The sequence below is a fragment of the Ictalurus punctatus genome, chromosome 16 (assembly GCF_001660625.3).
Source record: "Ictalurus punctatus breed USDA103 chromosome 16, Coco_2.0, whole genome shotgun sequence".
Taxonomy (NCBI): domain Eukaryota; kingdom Metazoa; phylum Chordata; class Actinopteri; order Siluriformes; family Ictaluridae; genus Ictalurus; species Ictalurus punctatus.
In genome coordinates this window covers 20,176,635-20,192,912 of record NC_030431.2, presented here as the reverse complement: position 1 = coordinate 20,192,912, position 16,278 = coordinate 20,176,635, and the positions used below count along the sequence as shown (strand labels likewise).

General features: G+C 38.0%; 2 protein-coding genes across 2 annotated transcripts in view; one reads left to right on the top strand and one right to left on the bottom strand.

Moving 5' to 3' along the window:
* Positions 1 to 4,588, top strand: part of musk (muscle, skeletal, receptor tyrosine kinase) — a 31,304-nt gene extending 26,716 nt beyond the window's left edge. Inside the window, exons 16-17 of the mRNA XM_053686692.1 lie at positions 368 to 516; positions 960 to 4,588. Coding sequence (XP_053542667.1) covers positions 368 to 516; positions 960 to 1,645 — 835 coding nt within the window. The 3' untranslated portion in view covers positions 1,646 to 4,588. The remainder of the gene's footprint in view (positions 1 to 367; positions 517 to 959) is intronic.
* A 6,063-nt stretch (positions 4,589 to 10,651) lies between these two features.
* The window catches only part of lpar1 (lysophosphatidic acid receptor 1), a 36,841-nt gene continuing 31,214 nt past the window's right edge, over positions 10,652 to 16,278 (bottom strand). The window contains exon 3 of the mRNA XM_017489973.3: positions 10,652 to 12,773. Coding sequence (XP_017345462.1) covers positions 12,475 to 12,773 — 299 coding nt within the window. The 3' untranslated portion in view covers positions 10,652 to 12,474. The remainder of the gene's footprint in view (positions 12,774 to 16,278) is intronic.

Sequence of the window (16,278 nt, the reverse complement as noted above, 5' to 3'; positions counted from 1 at the left end):
ACTGGAAACATGTTTACAGTAAAGTACTGTAATATTGTACATTGTATAAAATAACATAAGCCAGTACATTTGTGATTTGACTGATAACTTACAGTTGATACAGGATTCAAGTGAACTGAAGTCTTAGGGTCTTGCTCAATGACCAAAACATAGCAGTTTGGTGGTGCTGGGATTTGAACACATGACTTTCTAATCTGCAACTCAAGATACAGTAAAAACAACCCTAAATCAACGGTCCACAAAAAGGTTAAGAACAAAACTTTATTTGTGATGGTGCAAAATATTCAAAGAAATGGGTGTCATGAGTATCACTAGGGCATATCTGTAAGAATTTCTGACCAACTAATATGTGGTGACTGTTCTGCAGGGCTCCTGGGTTGTTACCACATGAAGCCTTCACCATGGTGGCTGTAAAGATGCTAAAGGAGGAGGCCTCAGTTGACATGCAGAACGACTTCCAGAGAGAGGCAGCTCTCATGGCAGAGTTTGATCATCCCAACATTGTCCGGCTACTGGGTACGTGTGCTGAATCTGTAATTATCTATACAACACAAATGAACTATGTTATTCTAACAAGAGTGATGAAGTTAGCAAGAATGATTATATTGATTCATAGTGAACTCATCCAACTTGCCATGATTTATTTGTTAAAATACATTTTAACTATCATCTAGGATGTGGATTTTGGCTTTCGTAAGCATGTAGTTGCCTAAGCGGTATTTGTTTAAAATGACCTTGTGTTGTTATCATGTTCTTCCCTCAAGGAAATGACAATAGAAAAATACACTGTTCATTTTGGTCCTGGCCTCAACCCCTGCTGCTGAGCAAGAGCTCTAAAATGTGCTGGAACAATTTCCCAGGCTCCATAGCAATAGCATGAGAGTAACAAGGATATTTTTGTGACCGGGATCTTCAGAACTGTAGTTAATTTAGTTTTTTTGGATGTTTTTTTCCTCTAGGTGTGTGTGCTGTCGGGAAGCCCATGTGTCTGATGTTTGAGTACATGGCACATGGTGATCTAAATGAGTACCTGCGGCGACATTCTCCAGTCCAGCAGCGCACTCTGAGCCAGGGAAGTCTGACGTGGCCCAGTTCCCAGTCCTCTGAGTCTGATCTGTGTCCACTCAGCTGCTTGGATCAGCTTTCAGTATCCAAGCAGGTTGCAGCAGGTATGGCTTACCTGTCTGAGCGCAAATTTGTGCACCGGGACTTAGCCACACGGAACTGCCTTGTAGGAGAGAACCTGGTGGTGAAGATCGCAGATTTTGGTCTGTCCCGGAACATCTACGCAGCCGACTACTACAAGGCAAATGAGAATGACGCCATTCCTATCCGCTGGATGCCACCTGAGTCTATCTTCTATAACCGCTACACCACTGAGTCAGATGTCTGGGCCTATGGAGTGGTGCTCTGGGAGATCTTTTCGCATGGCATGCAGCCCTACTATGGCATGGCTCATGAGGAGGTGATATACTATGTCAGGGATGGCCACGTGCTTTTATGCCCAGAACAGTGTCCACTGGAGCTCTATAACTTAATGCGTTTGTGCTGGAGTACGCACCCGAGTGACCGACCCAGCTTTGCTAGCATTCACCGCATCTTGGAGAGGATGCATAACCAGATGCTTCACTCTAGCATGAACTGAGGCAATCTGTGGATCTACAGCACAGAAAGTTCAGAAGCAATCATAATCATTGAGGAACAAGGTATCTTTGGACTTTATCCCATCTGAGTTTGACTGTTTTGTGTACTGATGAGACGTAAACTCTGCTCAACAGAATAGTGCACAAACAGACCAGATGGGATAAATCAGAAGTTATATACTAAAGAGGTAGTAGGGTCCAAATGCCTGAGTCCACTACCAATAACTGTTATGAAATACTAATACAATTTTATCAAATATTTCTCAGTTACTGGTAATTCTACATGGTGACACAGTAGTAGGTAGATGTTGCCACCTCACAGGTTTAGGATCCCCTAAATGGTCCTGAGAGGTGTGCAGTTTCACATCCCTTCACATTCTCTGGTTTCCTCCCACCTCTAAAGAGCCATTTGGTTTACTGGCTAAGCTAAACTGCCCAAAGGTATGAATGCTTGTGTGAATGTGTGTGTTCATGATGCTCTACAATGGACAGGTTGTATATTTTTGCCTCCAAGGGTGCCATATCATGGCTGACCCTCTGCTGTGACACTAAGAAGCTGGCATGTGCGAAGAGAAGAATTTTGCTGTACTGTAATGTACAGTTTAAGGCTTTCTGGTCAAATCTTGCAAGTTAAACCTTTTTCGGAGCTTAAATCAAGTGTTTAAATGTGGCTATAATCTGTGAACAAATTTCGTTTGAGCTCTCGATCCAACTCCTCTCTTGGTTTACGTTTATGTTGTCCTTAATATTATTATTTATTTTTTTAAGGTATGATTTTTCAACAAAACAAAAAAAGGCATTTTTGCTTCAACAAGATTGACATCTTTATCTTTTGCTGTATGAGAAACCTTATCTTCAAGTTTTATTTATTACATATTTACAGCTACAATACAATGCAAAAGTCTTAAGCAAAGAAATGCTATGGAGCAAAGATGCTTTAAAAATGAAATTAAATGCTCCTACATAAATCAAACAAATGGATTTACTATGACAATCCTTTGCTTTAAAAAAAAAAAAAATTGTAGTCTCAGCTACACTTTGTGCAGTTTTATAAGGAAATTGGCTGGTACGTTTTATTGAGTATCCTGGAGAATCTGCCATGGTTCTTTTGCATCCAGAACCAAGCAGCCTTCATTAAATTTTTTCATCTGGAAAGTGGTATTTTAGGTTTTAAAAAAAAATAATTCTGTAACATTGAATTTAATTTGTTTGGAAAAGTAATTCTTGGAAACATAAAAAGTTTTTGTACTGACACAATGCCCAAGTCACAAAATAAATATCTATAACAACTTTGTTCTAAAAAAATAGGGGTGCCTTAGACTTTTGCACATTACCATACATGTATTAACCTGTCAATTTAAAACAAAATGTTTTTGTTAAATAATGATATAAAACAGTCCACTTGGTAGTAGACTCAGATTTTCGGACTCCACTATAAGTCATTGTGATACCACTGGAATTTGCACTGGAAGTGGTGCAATACCATCTGGACATCGTATCTGTCAACCAGTCAAGCAACTAGTCATAGCTCAAACATGTGTCTGAGGAGTGTGGGATATTTTCACTGAAAGATGCCTCTGTAAAATGAACTCTAAGCTAACCTTTTACATTTTTGATATTGTTCTTGTTGTTTGTCTGCATTCTGACATTACTGAGTTACGACGTACAGTATTTATTGATTATATTTGAAATCTGAATAAAGTAAAGTTATGAAAGTTTAAGCGGAGCACACAGAATGTTTGATGATGTGATGTTACGATTGTGCTTGAATAGAGTAGCATATTCCAAAATGGCACATTATCACTTTACTAATGTTTGTGTTTGATCCATTTTTCCAACTAACAGACTACACACACTGATTTGCCATTTTTGCTAGGTACCCAAATCCAGTAACTTGTTGCACCTCCATTGCTTTTCTAGAACATCGTGGATTCACTTGAATATTGGATGCTTTGTGTAGAAATTGATACCATGTGGAAAGGGTTGCATTCAATGCAAACTGGGTGGCTGTCTAGTCAGACCGGTTGCACAGGCTTTCCATTTCATCCCAAAGAGTCTCAACTGTGCAGGCCATTAGCGCAATAATAATAAATGGTCATGTTCCTGGAACCATTCAGTGATAATATGTGCCTTATGTCTTGTTGCACTATCATCCTGGAAATGTCCATCCAAGTGTTCAGTGAACTAGATCAGCATTGATATTTAGCTCTGCTGTGCATTTCAGACGTTGTTCAACGAGTATAAAAGGCCAGGAAAACATTCCCCACACCATCATGCTGCCACTACTTGCCAGTTCTGTTATTACAATGTCAGATGGCTTCAGTGACTTAGCACTTCATCAGGAGTGATCATCATCCAAAAAAAACTTGGATTTATCCAACCAGGCAAATTTTTCCCTACACTCCTCAATGTTTGATGCTTCTGTTCTCATTGTAGTCATACACCATTGTTCTGCCCTGACAGCACTGACACTCAACCTGTTTGTTTGGCTGTTGTAGTCCATTTGAGACCAGAGAGTTTAGTAAGTCTTGCCTTCTAAGATGGCATTCTGTACAGCAGTGTTGAATGGGATTGGATGGGATTTGCCTGATTGTGGCTTTATTTGAACAATTCCCACCATTCTCCTCTAACCACTCTGATCCAAAAGTGGTTTTCATCTACAGTTTGTTCATTTCTCACCCTATTGTTCATGAAAAGTTGAGAGCCAACTATTGTGCCGATCACATTATTTATGCCACGCTCCACAGTCACATGATGTATGTATGACTTGGAATTGTATGGAATGTACCAATTGTGTGAAGGGGTGACATGGATCACCTAGCAACACTGTTACAAATACTATTATTTAACTTTGAATAATATGTTAATCTCTTTACATGTCAACGCTGTATAAACCCAACATTTTGGTATAAAAGGGAAGCTGAATTAAAATCAGTGAAATGCAATGTGTGTAATGTGTAATGCATATTTGTACACAAATATTTATATGTTTTAGATTCACCAAGTTCACTTATCACACATAATGTTCAATAACATTTTATTTAGCAGCTAGTTAATTAGTACATCACCATACAAACAATGTATGCATATAACATACACTCATAAAAATATTATACTAAAATGACTAAAATGGTACAATGGTACATATTTTGTACCTTTACCTTTACTGTGTATCTTTCACCTGGAAATGTGGATACAGTGTACTTTTAAGGTACATAAATAGATTAGTTAGCAATGTAAAGCTTTAACAGTACACTACATACTAAAAGATACATAGTAAAGATACAAAAGATCCCCTCAAAGTCAAGGAAAGGTACAAGAAGTATGTTTTTTTAATGAATTTATACCCAAGTATCAACTTAAGTACAGAATTTAGGGAATGCAGACTTGAACCAACAAAATTGCAGATTTGTTTCATTAATGTGCTTCACTGTAAGGTTTCTTAGGTTTATTTGTTTGCTTGCTTGTTTGTTTGTTTGTTTGTTTGTTTGTTTTTAAAATCTGTAATCAAAGCAGTAAATCAACATTAACAATGCTGCTACTCAGAGTGACAGGTAGGGGGCAGCACTGCATCAGCAGATTTGCTGAGGTTGTTTTTCTGACACCCACTGAGTGTTAAAATAGGTTCCTTTTTTTTTTTGCTTTTAAAATATAAATTGTTTGTGTGTGTGTGTGTGTGAGAGAGAGAGAGAGAGAGAGAGAGAGAGAGAGAGAGAGAGAGAGAGAGAGAGAGAGATAACTGGTATGGTTATGTGATTTTTCAGTTCAGTTGGGGGAAAAAAAACAACTCAAAAGCAAATTTGGTCTGTACCTCAAGAGGCATCAGAAAAAGCATGAGCACCAACCAAAGTGCAGCTTTTCCCACCAAGAATGTTTGGAAAATGAAGAGTCCTGAGAGAAATTGAGGGAGGTGAAACCAGGCCTTTATGGACCTTGTTCAAACTTTCAACTTTCGCTAAAGCCGCATTATGTTACATTTAAAACAATAATATAAAATAATATTTAAAAAACCTGCATGTTCAGAGAGATTTTAAAGCCTAAAAGAGGAAATGGGAGTTTTTCTTTAATGTAGTGTAGGGAAGTAACCGTGACCTGAAAAATTCCTACAGTAAATTTATCTAGTACTAATATGAATCAGCGTTTTGGTTCAGTCATCCGTTGAAAACAGAGATGGATAGGCTGTATTTTTAACCCTCCTTCAGTTTGTTGTTTTCATTCATATAAACCAAGACTGAGTCACTTATAAACATGCTGACTAGATATAAATAATGACCTAAGTACAACTTCTTAATGATAAAGAATTTGCCCAGAGCTTATTGTAATCTGACTGTTATCTGTATTTGACAACAAAATCACAGAGTTTGCCAGAAGTATGACATCTTTACAGTCAGAGTTCAGTCATATTTACCGTTTATCATTTCCCTGTGATTTCAAAGATCATTCCTTGTTTAAATGATGGGAAAACACACAGTTGGTTGTATATCTCTGAACTGTCTGTGGATTAAGGTCACCTTAATTTTTGAGGTAAATCACCACTTCTGAAATGTCTCTTGTTCTGCATCATTCAGATATGATTATAAATATTCATTTCAGACATAAGATCTTTTTTATGGCATTTTCCAGATACCCTTATCCAGAGCGACTTACATTATCTCATTTATACAACTGAGCAGTTGAGGGTTAAGGGCCTTTTTGAGGGTTAAGATTTGAGCTCACAACCTTCCACCCAGATGTCCAAGGTCTTAACCACTGAGCTACAATTTCCCTAGTGGATTGCATTTCTCGTTAAAGGAGTCATTCCATCTCAAGTGGTCCAATAATTGCAAAGTTGGTTGCTTCTACCGTTTTTATTTTGAGCTGTAGTCAATTACTGCCTTTATCACAGGAGAAACAATACCATAGTTCTGTTTATGAAACTGTTCTTTTGTAAAACACCCAACAGAATACTGTACTTCCATTTTTGGATAAAATCTATTCACGCATACCAACTGTACATCTGTACCAACATGATAGATCAGGCTGGTACCTCAAATCTGGCCCTCAAGGTCTGCAGTCCTACAGAGTTTTCCTCTAATCTCAAACTCTCCTGTTTTTTATTTATTTACAATTTTTTTTTTTTTTTTTTTTTTTTTTTTTTACAGCAAAATGCTACTATGAAGGACCTATCTCTGTGAAAATTTCAGGTTTGCATCTGGTCACCCACAGAGTCATTCAACCCAAAAGTGAGGATTTTTTATTTATTTATTTTTTTTTAATGACACTTTCTCACCCCATAAAAAAGAGACGCTATAGATTCCCCCTAAAAAAAAGTAAGACTGAGACGCTTCCCATTATAACTGTGAGCAATCTTCGGCATTATATTTTAAGTCTAAGGAACAAGTATGTGCAAAATGTACCTTTTACATGTATCTTGTAATGTGCTCTAAAGATTAGTTTTTGTTCCAAGTAGTTAGGCCCATCCTGAGTCGAGATATTGAGGTTTCTATAAACAGCTGTATAACCAAAATTTGTTGTGTGCCATGATACAAAAATGACTGTCATAGTTAATCCAGGTAAAAACAAACAAACAAACAAACAAATAAATGGTGGTTTTTGCAATGCCAATACAGAAATAATCAATTAAAAAAAAGAGAGATAACATTAGGAAAATTAAAAATGGTCGAGCAACCTGCACTGGACCACTTGAGATGGAATGACCCAGAGAAGAAATGCATTGTGAGCCATGAGCATACCAATATTTATATCAATATGTGATCTTCAGTAGTGCAAAAGATTGACTTTATTATTGGATTCTGAGTCCATTGACAAGTTGGTATTTTTTGACTGCTACATTACCCACCCCTATGCCATTTGACTGTCCGCTATTGGTCTCACCAACAGGAACTTATCTGTACCTAAAGTCATTTAGTCTATCCAGCCCTCACCTCATCATCTGTAACAGCTTCAACTTTCATACTAATACCGCCATAAATGGTATCATGCTTGATATCTTGTAGATTGCTAAATAACTGAGTTTCTACCATAACTCATAATTATGCAGCCAATTGAGGTGCTTAGGTCCATTACATAGATTGTGCATCGAGCCAAAAGATTTCCTTTCAAAGCCAGAGTTAAACCTTGTAGTACAAAGTGCCTCGAAATTGACAGGAAGCATGGCAATCATGTATAAACTGTCAAAGAATTTCAGGTTCAGTATCAAATATTACTCAAGAGCGACACAAACACACAGGCATGCCGGATCCAGCTGCTCCAATTTAGTGACCTGACATTTTCCACCAGTCAGTTTTCCTCAGAAGCTCAGTGGCTCTATATTTCACATACAGTCATTTTCATGATTGTCTCCAAAATGTATCGCATGTTACCTATAGAAAAATCCAGGGACACAATCAGAGCGTTTTCCCCTCTTTTTTTCCTGTAAGGCCTTGTTGGAAAGTGGTTGTGCTTGGAATTGTGTTATATCCCTCTCACTCAACACTCGCTGTCTGCTCTGCTCTGGACACAGGAACTTCCTGTAAGTCTGGAGGAAAACTGGAAAACTAAACTGTTTTATTGCCATGGGCAGTCTCCTGAGGGACGAAGTGGACATGTGGCCTAAATATGTCACCTACAGGCTATGGAGTGAACTGGCATTCTACAGCAGTACATTTTTATATCTGATATCTACATAGTTTAGTTCTAGCTGGTTATGATAAAACCCAATATATATGTGCTTGACTGCTCTTTTTGAATGCATGAGGAGAGCAAACATCCTTTTAAAAATCACTTTCTATTAACATAAAAGGTTTTTTTGGTAGTGTTAGATTTTACACTTGCAGCCTTTTTCCTCTTTCAGCTAAAAAAAATATTCAGTTATTCTCTCTTGGCTTTTTATTTTTTAATTTTTACTATTTTTGGCTGAAAGTTTTTGGTGGGATAACTAACAAACATAGTTAACAGATGTTAACTTTATACTTGTCTAATGTTACGTAAGTAAAACATACTTTTCTGTATTTTACAGTGCATCCGGAAAGTATTCACAGCGCTTCACTTTTTCCACATTTTGTTATGTTACAGCCTTATTCCAAAATGGATTAAATTAATTATTTTCCACAAAATTCTACAAACAATACCCCATAATGACCACGTGAAAGAAGTTTGTTTGAAATCTTTGCAAATTTATTAAAAATAAAAAACAAAAAAAGCACATATACATACGTATTCACAGCCTTTGCTCAATACTTTGTTGAAGCACCTTTGGCACCAATTACAGCCTCAAGTCTTTTTGAGTATGATGCTGCAAGCTTGGAACACCTATTTTTCGGCAGTTTCTCCCATTCTTCTTTGCAGGACCTCTCAAGCTCCATCAGGTTGGATGGGGAGCGTTGGTACACAGCCATTTTCAAATCCAAAGATGTTTAATCGGGTTCAAATCTGGGCTCTGGCTGGGACACTCAAGGACATTCACAGAGTTGTCCTGTAGCCACTCCTTTGTTATCTTGGCTGTGTGCTTAGGGTCGTTGTCCTGTTGGAAGATGAACCTTCGCCCCAGTCTGAGGTCCAGAGCATTCTGGAGCAGGTTTTCATCAAGGATGTCTCTGTACATTGCTGCATTAATCTTTCCCTCAATCCTGACTAGTCTCAAAAGTTCCTGCTGCTGAAAAACATCCCCACAGCATGATGCTGCCACCACCATGCTTCACTGTAGGGATGGTATATGCCAGGTGATGAGTGGTGCCTGTTTTCCTCCAGACATGACGCTTGCCATTCAGGCCAAAGAGTTCAATCTTTGTCTTGGTCTGAGAGTCCTTCAGGTGCCTTTTGGCAAACTCCAGGTGGGCTGTCATGTGCATTTTACTGAGGAGTGGCTTCCGTCTGGCCACTCTACCATTCAGGCCTGATTGGTGGAGTGCTGCAGGGATGGTTGTTCTTTTGGAAGGTTCTCCTCTCTCCCCAGAGACACGCTGGAGCTCTGTCAGAGTGACCATCAGGTTTTTGGTCACCTCCCTGACTAAGGCCCTTCTCCCCCGATCACTCAGTTTGGCCGGGTGGCCAGCTCTAGGAAGCGTCCTGGTAGTTCCAAATTCTTCCATTTATGGATGATGGAGGCCACTGTGCTCATTGGGACCTTCAATGCTGCAGAAATGTTTCTGTACCCTTCCCCAGATCTGTGCCTTGATACAATCCTGTCTCGGAGGTCTACAGACAATTCCTTGGACTTCATGGCTTGGTTTGTGCTCTGACATGCATTGTTACCTGTGGGACCTTATATAGACAGGTGTGTGCCTTTCCAAATCATGTCCAATCAACTGAATTTACCACAGGGGGACTCCAATCAAGTTGTAGACACATCCCAAGAATGATCAGTGGAAACAGGATGCACCTGAGCTCAATTTTGAGTGTCATGGCAAATGTTCTGAATACGTATGTACATGTGCTTTTTTGTTTTTTATTTTTAATAAATTTGCAAAGATTTCAAACAAACTTCTTTCACGTGGTCATTATGGGGTATTGTTTGTAGAATTTTGAGAAAAACAATGAATTTAATCCATTTTGGTATAAGGCTGTAACATAACAAAATGTGGAAAAAGTGATGCGCTGTGAATACTTTCTGGATGCACTGTATGTCACATTAAATAACTTTCCATTTACCTTGAAAAGCAAGCAAGGGCACTACATTTTCTTGAAAAGAAAGCAAGGGCAATACATTGAGTACCACTGAGATAGTACTAATGTGAGACACTGGAAAGGAGTGCATCCAATAGAGTCAGTATCGGAGTCTTCAAAATACCTATGCAATTGTCAGTCATTCCACATTCATATGCTGATTGCCTCATCTACCAGTTTTACAGGGAAAAAATTGTTCAGTGCTGAGCTCCTAATATATAAAGGTCTGCATTTAAGCCGATTCTGTTCTGTAAGTCTGGAAAAGACAAAGCCCAATATAAACGGGTGACAGTATTTACAAAAAAAAAAAAAAAAAAAAAAAAAAAAAGCTCCGGAAATCTTTTATAAATAAATGTGAGCAATCGTCCTGATATCATACAAGTTTATTTTAAGAAGACTGGCAGATTTAATTATAGTGAGTTTAGGTGACTCATACCATACAGAATTTAGGCATGAGCATGGGAGGAAAAAAAAACATCAAATATTTTGGGTGAGATTAAAATCATATGAAATAAACATAAAAGAAACTGTATGTTTTTAGTTAAATCATAAAGATGGAAGGAAATAAACCAACAATCCATGACTGAGGTTTAGGTCAAACAGCATTATGGCCTAATTAGATGTAATGACTTTTTCCTAGGCTATATTCCAAGTGAACAGCATGCCTTATCCAGGTGGAATAACATATTATAGCTGTAAAATCTTAGTGGGATTTTGCATTGTACGACTATTTCCTGTTACATTTATTAGCAATGTTAGTATCCACTGTATTTAAACTCATTTACAGTAATGATGTTTCCATCCACTGCCAAACAGGTCTTCACCTCAAATTTCCGATTAATTAATGGGAAGTACTAAATATGTTTGCCCCCAAGTTAAACATTTAAAAATAATTTAAGTGTTATGCAGGATACAACTGAGAGCAAAAAGAAAAGGTCACTTAATCCTTCAAAATAAAGATTCCCTTTTTGACTAACATTGAATATATACATATATTATATACATACTGTACATACAGACCAACATACACTGATCATTTAATTTCTCTAATGTCATGTCATAAGATACATTTCATTGTACTTATTACTGTGGCACAAGAAAAAATAAATTAGGTCCTGGCTACTGGACATAAACAATATCAAACACAGGACCATGAACAAGGTTCTCGGGAAGTCAGATCTACTCTGCTTCTCTGACGGTTTATACCAAGACAAGTTTGAGTGTGTGTGTGTGTGTTACATTTGTTAGCAAAGTGACAGCCATTTATCAAACCTGAAAGTCTTCAAAAGAAATCAAGAAATCCCAAATACTCTTACTTTTTTTAAGGGCACTTGTGACTTTAGAATGTGGTGACAGTCCATGAATTGGATTCCCTGAAAAGAAATGGCTCATATATGTAAGTGGTCGTTGTTAAAAAAAAATAATAAAAAAAAAATAATAAAAAAAACACATTAAAACAAAACCAAACAAAACAAAACCAAACAAAACATGAAGAGCTACCCAAATCAGAACTGGAATATAGTGACATGGTCCTCAAATGAAAAATGATCATGTCTGTTACCGTTCTGGCAGAAGACCTAAGAACAATCCATCATGCCAAGTAGGCAATTCAAGTTATTTAAGGAATTCTCCTCGGCACACGTTGAAATTGTTTAATATCATTGTTTTGTTTTTTTATTCTATTCTAGATACCCTTAGCATATATCCTTGTACTCTGTATACAAGTGTAGTGATAAGTAGGTGATGCCACAGGCCTAATGAGATGCACATCTTCTTTAGATTAGCTGGCGACAAAATTGTGCCATTAATCAGTGGTCTCAAGAGTGCACTGCTTACCTCTGTAGTGCAAAAGCCTAAGCTAAAAGGTTAATAGGATTTTTGTTAATACTGGGGACACCCATGACTTACTGGGTAGTAGAAAAATCTAAATTCTTGAATAATTGACCTAACGATCATCATTATACTGCCCGAACCCCTTGCACTGTAAATCAGTCATTAAATACTTAATATAGTTTCACCAAAAATAGAACACATTAAAAAAAAAAAAAAAACCTCCAAAATAGTTTTTTTTTTTTTTTTTAATGCAATGCCTCCTGTGTAGCTCTGCCACCTGGCAAGGAGCTTTTTCCAGTCCTGGGTTTGATCCCATATAGATCCCTATAGTGCCAGCTGCATTCCTCTGCTGTGTTCAGACCACTGAGTGGTCATTATTGTGTGGAGACAGGACACTGTGGTTGAATGAGGAAGCTGAGCGGTCTGAACCCTCCACCGTACCGTTTATGTTCTCCTGCCGCTGGCAGCACAGGATCTGCTTGAATGTAACGCTCATCTCCTTGTCCCGGTAGGAGTAGATGATTGGGTTCATGGCCGAGTTAAACTCGGCTAAGAGGAGGAAGAACTTCTCGAAAGCCAGCACGTTGCATTCTTCACAGAAAACGTCAAGCAACAGGAGAACTAAACCAGGCGTCCAGCACACGATAAAAGCACCTGGGGAAGGGGGAGAAAATGGAGTCATTAATAGCAGGGCTTTGATTTTTTTTTTTATGTGGAAATGAATCACATAACAATCAGATTCTTCAAAATGTACATGCAAAGCCTTATTCTTTTACCTAAATACATTTTAACATGGCACCAAGGACAATATGTAACCTGATCAAAAATATAATGAACTTATATTATAAAAAAATAATGTCTAATTTATTTGACCTCTACTACATCCTAGTTCTTGAAGGTGATCATTTCCCCTCTCATCATACAACTACCCTCCTTCTGTCATAGTACTATACTTGGAAAAACTGCTATTTGTATAACTGTTACCCATGACAAATATTTTGAGAATTTGAATGAATGAATGAATGAATGAATGCCTTTTATTGTCACTATACACATGTACAATGAAATTAAGAGCCACTCCTTTTTGTTCCGTGCAAACATATACATTCAATACACAAGAAGATTAAACAGATAATACACAGATAAATAAATAAGATAAATAAACAAAATAAATAAACAAGATATACAATATATGCAAGATATATGCACGATAGATAGATATTAGGGTGGATGGCGGAGGTACTATGAAATGCACAGTTTGAGACAATATATACATATGCTGTGGACTCAGTACATGTGTTTGTTTATCATGGTAATAGCTTTTGGGAAGAAACTATTCTTAAATCTGCTAGTCCTTGTTTTGATGCACCTGTAACGTCTCCCTGAGGGCAACAGATTGAACAGATCAAAGCCAGGGTGAGAACTGTCCTTAATGATAGTTTTTCCTCTGCTGAGGCAATGGGAAGTATAAATATCCATCAGGGAGGGGAGAGGGCAGCCAATGATCTTCTGTGCTGCTCTTACTACCCTCTGAAGCCTCTCCCTGTCTGCTGCGGTGCAGCTACCATACCACACCGTGATACAGTATGTCAGCAAGCTCTCGACGGACGAGCGGTAGAAGATCAGCAGCAGATTGGAGTCCAGATTGTACTTCCTGAGAACCCTCAGGAAGTGTAGCCGCGTTTGAGCCTTCTTGATGACCGCTGTGATGTTGTCCGTCCAGGAGATGTTAGCAGAGATAAGGACGCCAAGAAACCGGACGGTGTGGACCTTCTCTACACACTCCCCATTGATGAAGAGGGGGGCCAGCTCCGTGTTGTGTTTTCTGAAGTCTACAATAAGTTCCTTGGTTTTCTTGGTGTTTAGAGTCAGGTTGTTCTTTGAACACCAGGCTGCCAAGTTTAGGACTTCCTCTCTGTAGGCTGCCTCCTCTCCTTTTGAGATAAGTCCGACCACTGTGGTGTCGTCAGCAAACTTGATAATAATATTATTGTTGTACTTAGGGCTGTTGTAATTTAGGGCTTGTGTTACATGACCTTTTAATGAACTGAACAGGAAGGCACGTTTCTCAAGGTTTTGAAATTTCCTGAGGTCAAAGATCTCTGCCAATATTTCAGCATGTCGTTCACAGTCTTGCAGCCTTCATATCACATCTTCATATGAATATAAGCTCAGGAACATGTTTAACAAATTGATGACACTGTTTTCAGCTGGCATTTCTCAAAGTGTGTGCTGAAAAAGGATAAACATTTTGGCTACAGATGTTATTTTGCAATAGAGAGTGATATTCACAAACGCCTGGTTTTCTTTTAGAGAACACAGCTGTTCTTGAGTACTTTACATCACTTGAAAGTTATGTGGGGACTCTCAGGAGTTAGATAAACGGCAACGGGCCGTTTCCATGATTCGGCCACATTTCTCTCTTTACGAACAAGCTCAACGGGAAAGTCAATACGATCTCTAGGGGTTGGGTGGGTGCTTTTGGGACTTCAAGGTTTTTATTTCATTAACCACAGTTCATACACTTGAAACCCCATTTTCTTTGCTTTTAAATACATGCACTAAATCATTCACTAAAGTACTTAGTAGACGATTTTCAGCTTGTTCATGATGCACAGTGGATTTAAAAACATCTCAAAGGTCCAGAAAAAAAAATACTAAGTAAAAAAAAAATTAAAAATCCATTCCTGCCATTCAGGAGGCAAAAGAAAACATTGGAAATTGCCAAGTGTTTTAATTAAGTCAGTATTTGGTCAGTATAGAAATGTAATTATTAGTGATTAACTGGGACACCTTGCTTATCTGATGATCTATTTCTAACAGTACATAATGTGTTTTAGTAATGAGTTACCTGGCATGTTACTCAGCTGTAACATTAATGATATTAAACCATACTGAAATATGATTAAGATAACAGGAAATGCTGACAGATGTAATGGTGCATGCTGTTGGAGCAAATTGGATTTCCTGCTGTTTATTAAACAGTATTACTGTGAGTGCTGTGTTTAACTCGAGTATAAATCCAAATGCAATTACATTAGTGCTTTGATTACTGAAATGGAGCTCATTGGTTAGATTTCATAAATCAAATATTCTCTGAAGCTCAAGTGCACCCTTAATGTTAGTGAAATTTGTACCTCGTACAATAATACATGGTTGTTTTGCTAGAAAACCTTTTGAGTAAACTGTCTGTGAATGTGTTTGGATCAGTTCACTGAGAAAAAAAGCAAAAGTCAGTTAGGGGTTGTTTTGACGCCATGATTTTGTAACATGGAAGCCAATACAGGAGGAGTTTGGTTTCATCATCTGAACATCTTTCCTCTCCTGAGAACGTCTTTTCCACTTTCACGCCGAGAATGGATTTATATGTTGGGAACTTCTCAAAGGCTTGCACAATGACTTTGCTGTTCAGGCTTATATAATGCTGGTCGGCAAATTCAAACGGGATATACTACTGTGTTGAATGCTTTCATGGTTCAAGCTGTAATGTTCCATGGTCCTTGACATGCATAAATAAGGTTCTGTGTTCCAGTGAAAAGCTTCCTGGCTCACTTCCTACCCATATGCACCAGTATAGTGGATCAAAATGTCAGCCCTCCAAGACCATAGAGCAACACATAAAGCTGTGCTGACTACAGAAATCTGTAAGCAAAACTACAAATTATATTAAATTGTAAACTGCTAACAGACATAAGTATTAGCATATACACATAGTAAAGTTTATAACATCTGTATGGACAAATCTAAGGAGTATAGTCATAAGGATGATACTATGCTATAAAATACAGGTGTGAATTTTAGTGAGGTGGGGATTCTGGTCGTTATGTGCCTCGTAACTGGCCACAATAGACATCATTATGATTGGTGGGAGAGATACAGGAGATGCTTTGACACTGCAATGATTGTTAGTGATGATTGTGTTGGTCTTAAAGCATGCAGGGAGCCCTGGTATCATGGTGGGACAACCCAGGAAGAAATCTAGGTGAGGCTAGGTGAAAGCTCAGCAGATTCCTCTTATAGAATAATCCTTTTTGTCTAAAATATTTTGGTCAAAAATGTCCCAGGATTGGGCAACAGTTCCTGTTGATGTTGAATTTGGATTCTGATGAAACACCTGGTCATTAGGATGACATGTGGTCTTCCCTGAAGGCTTGTCAAC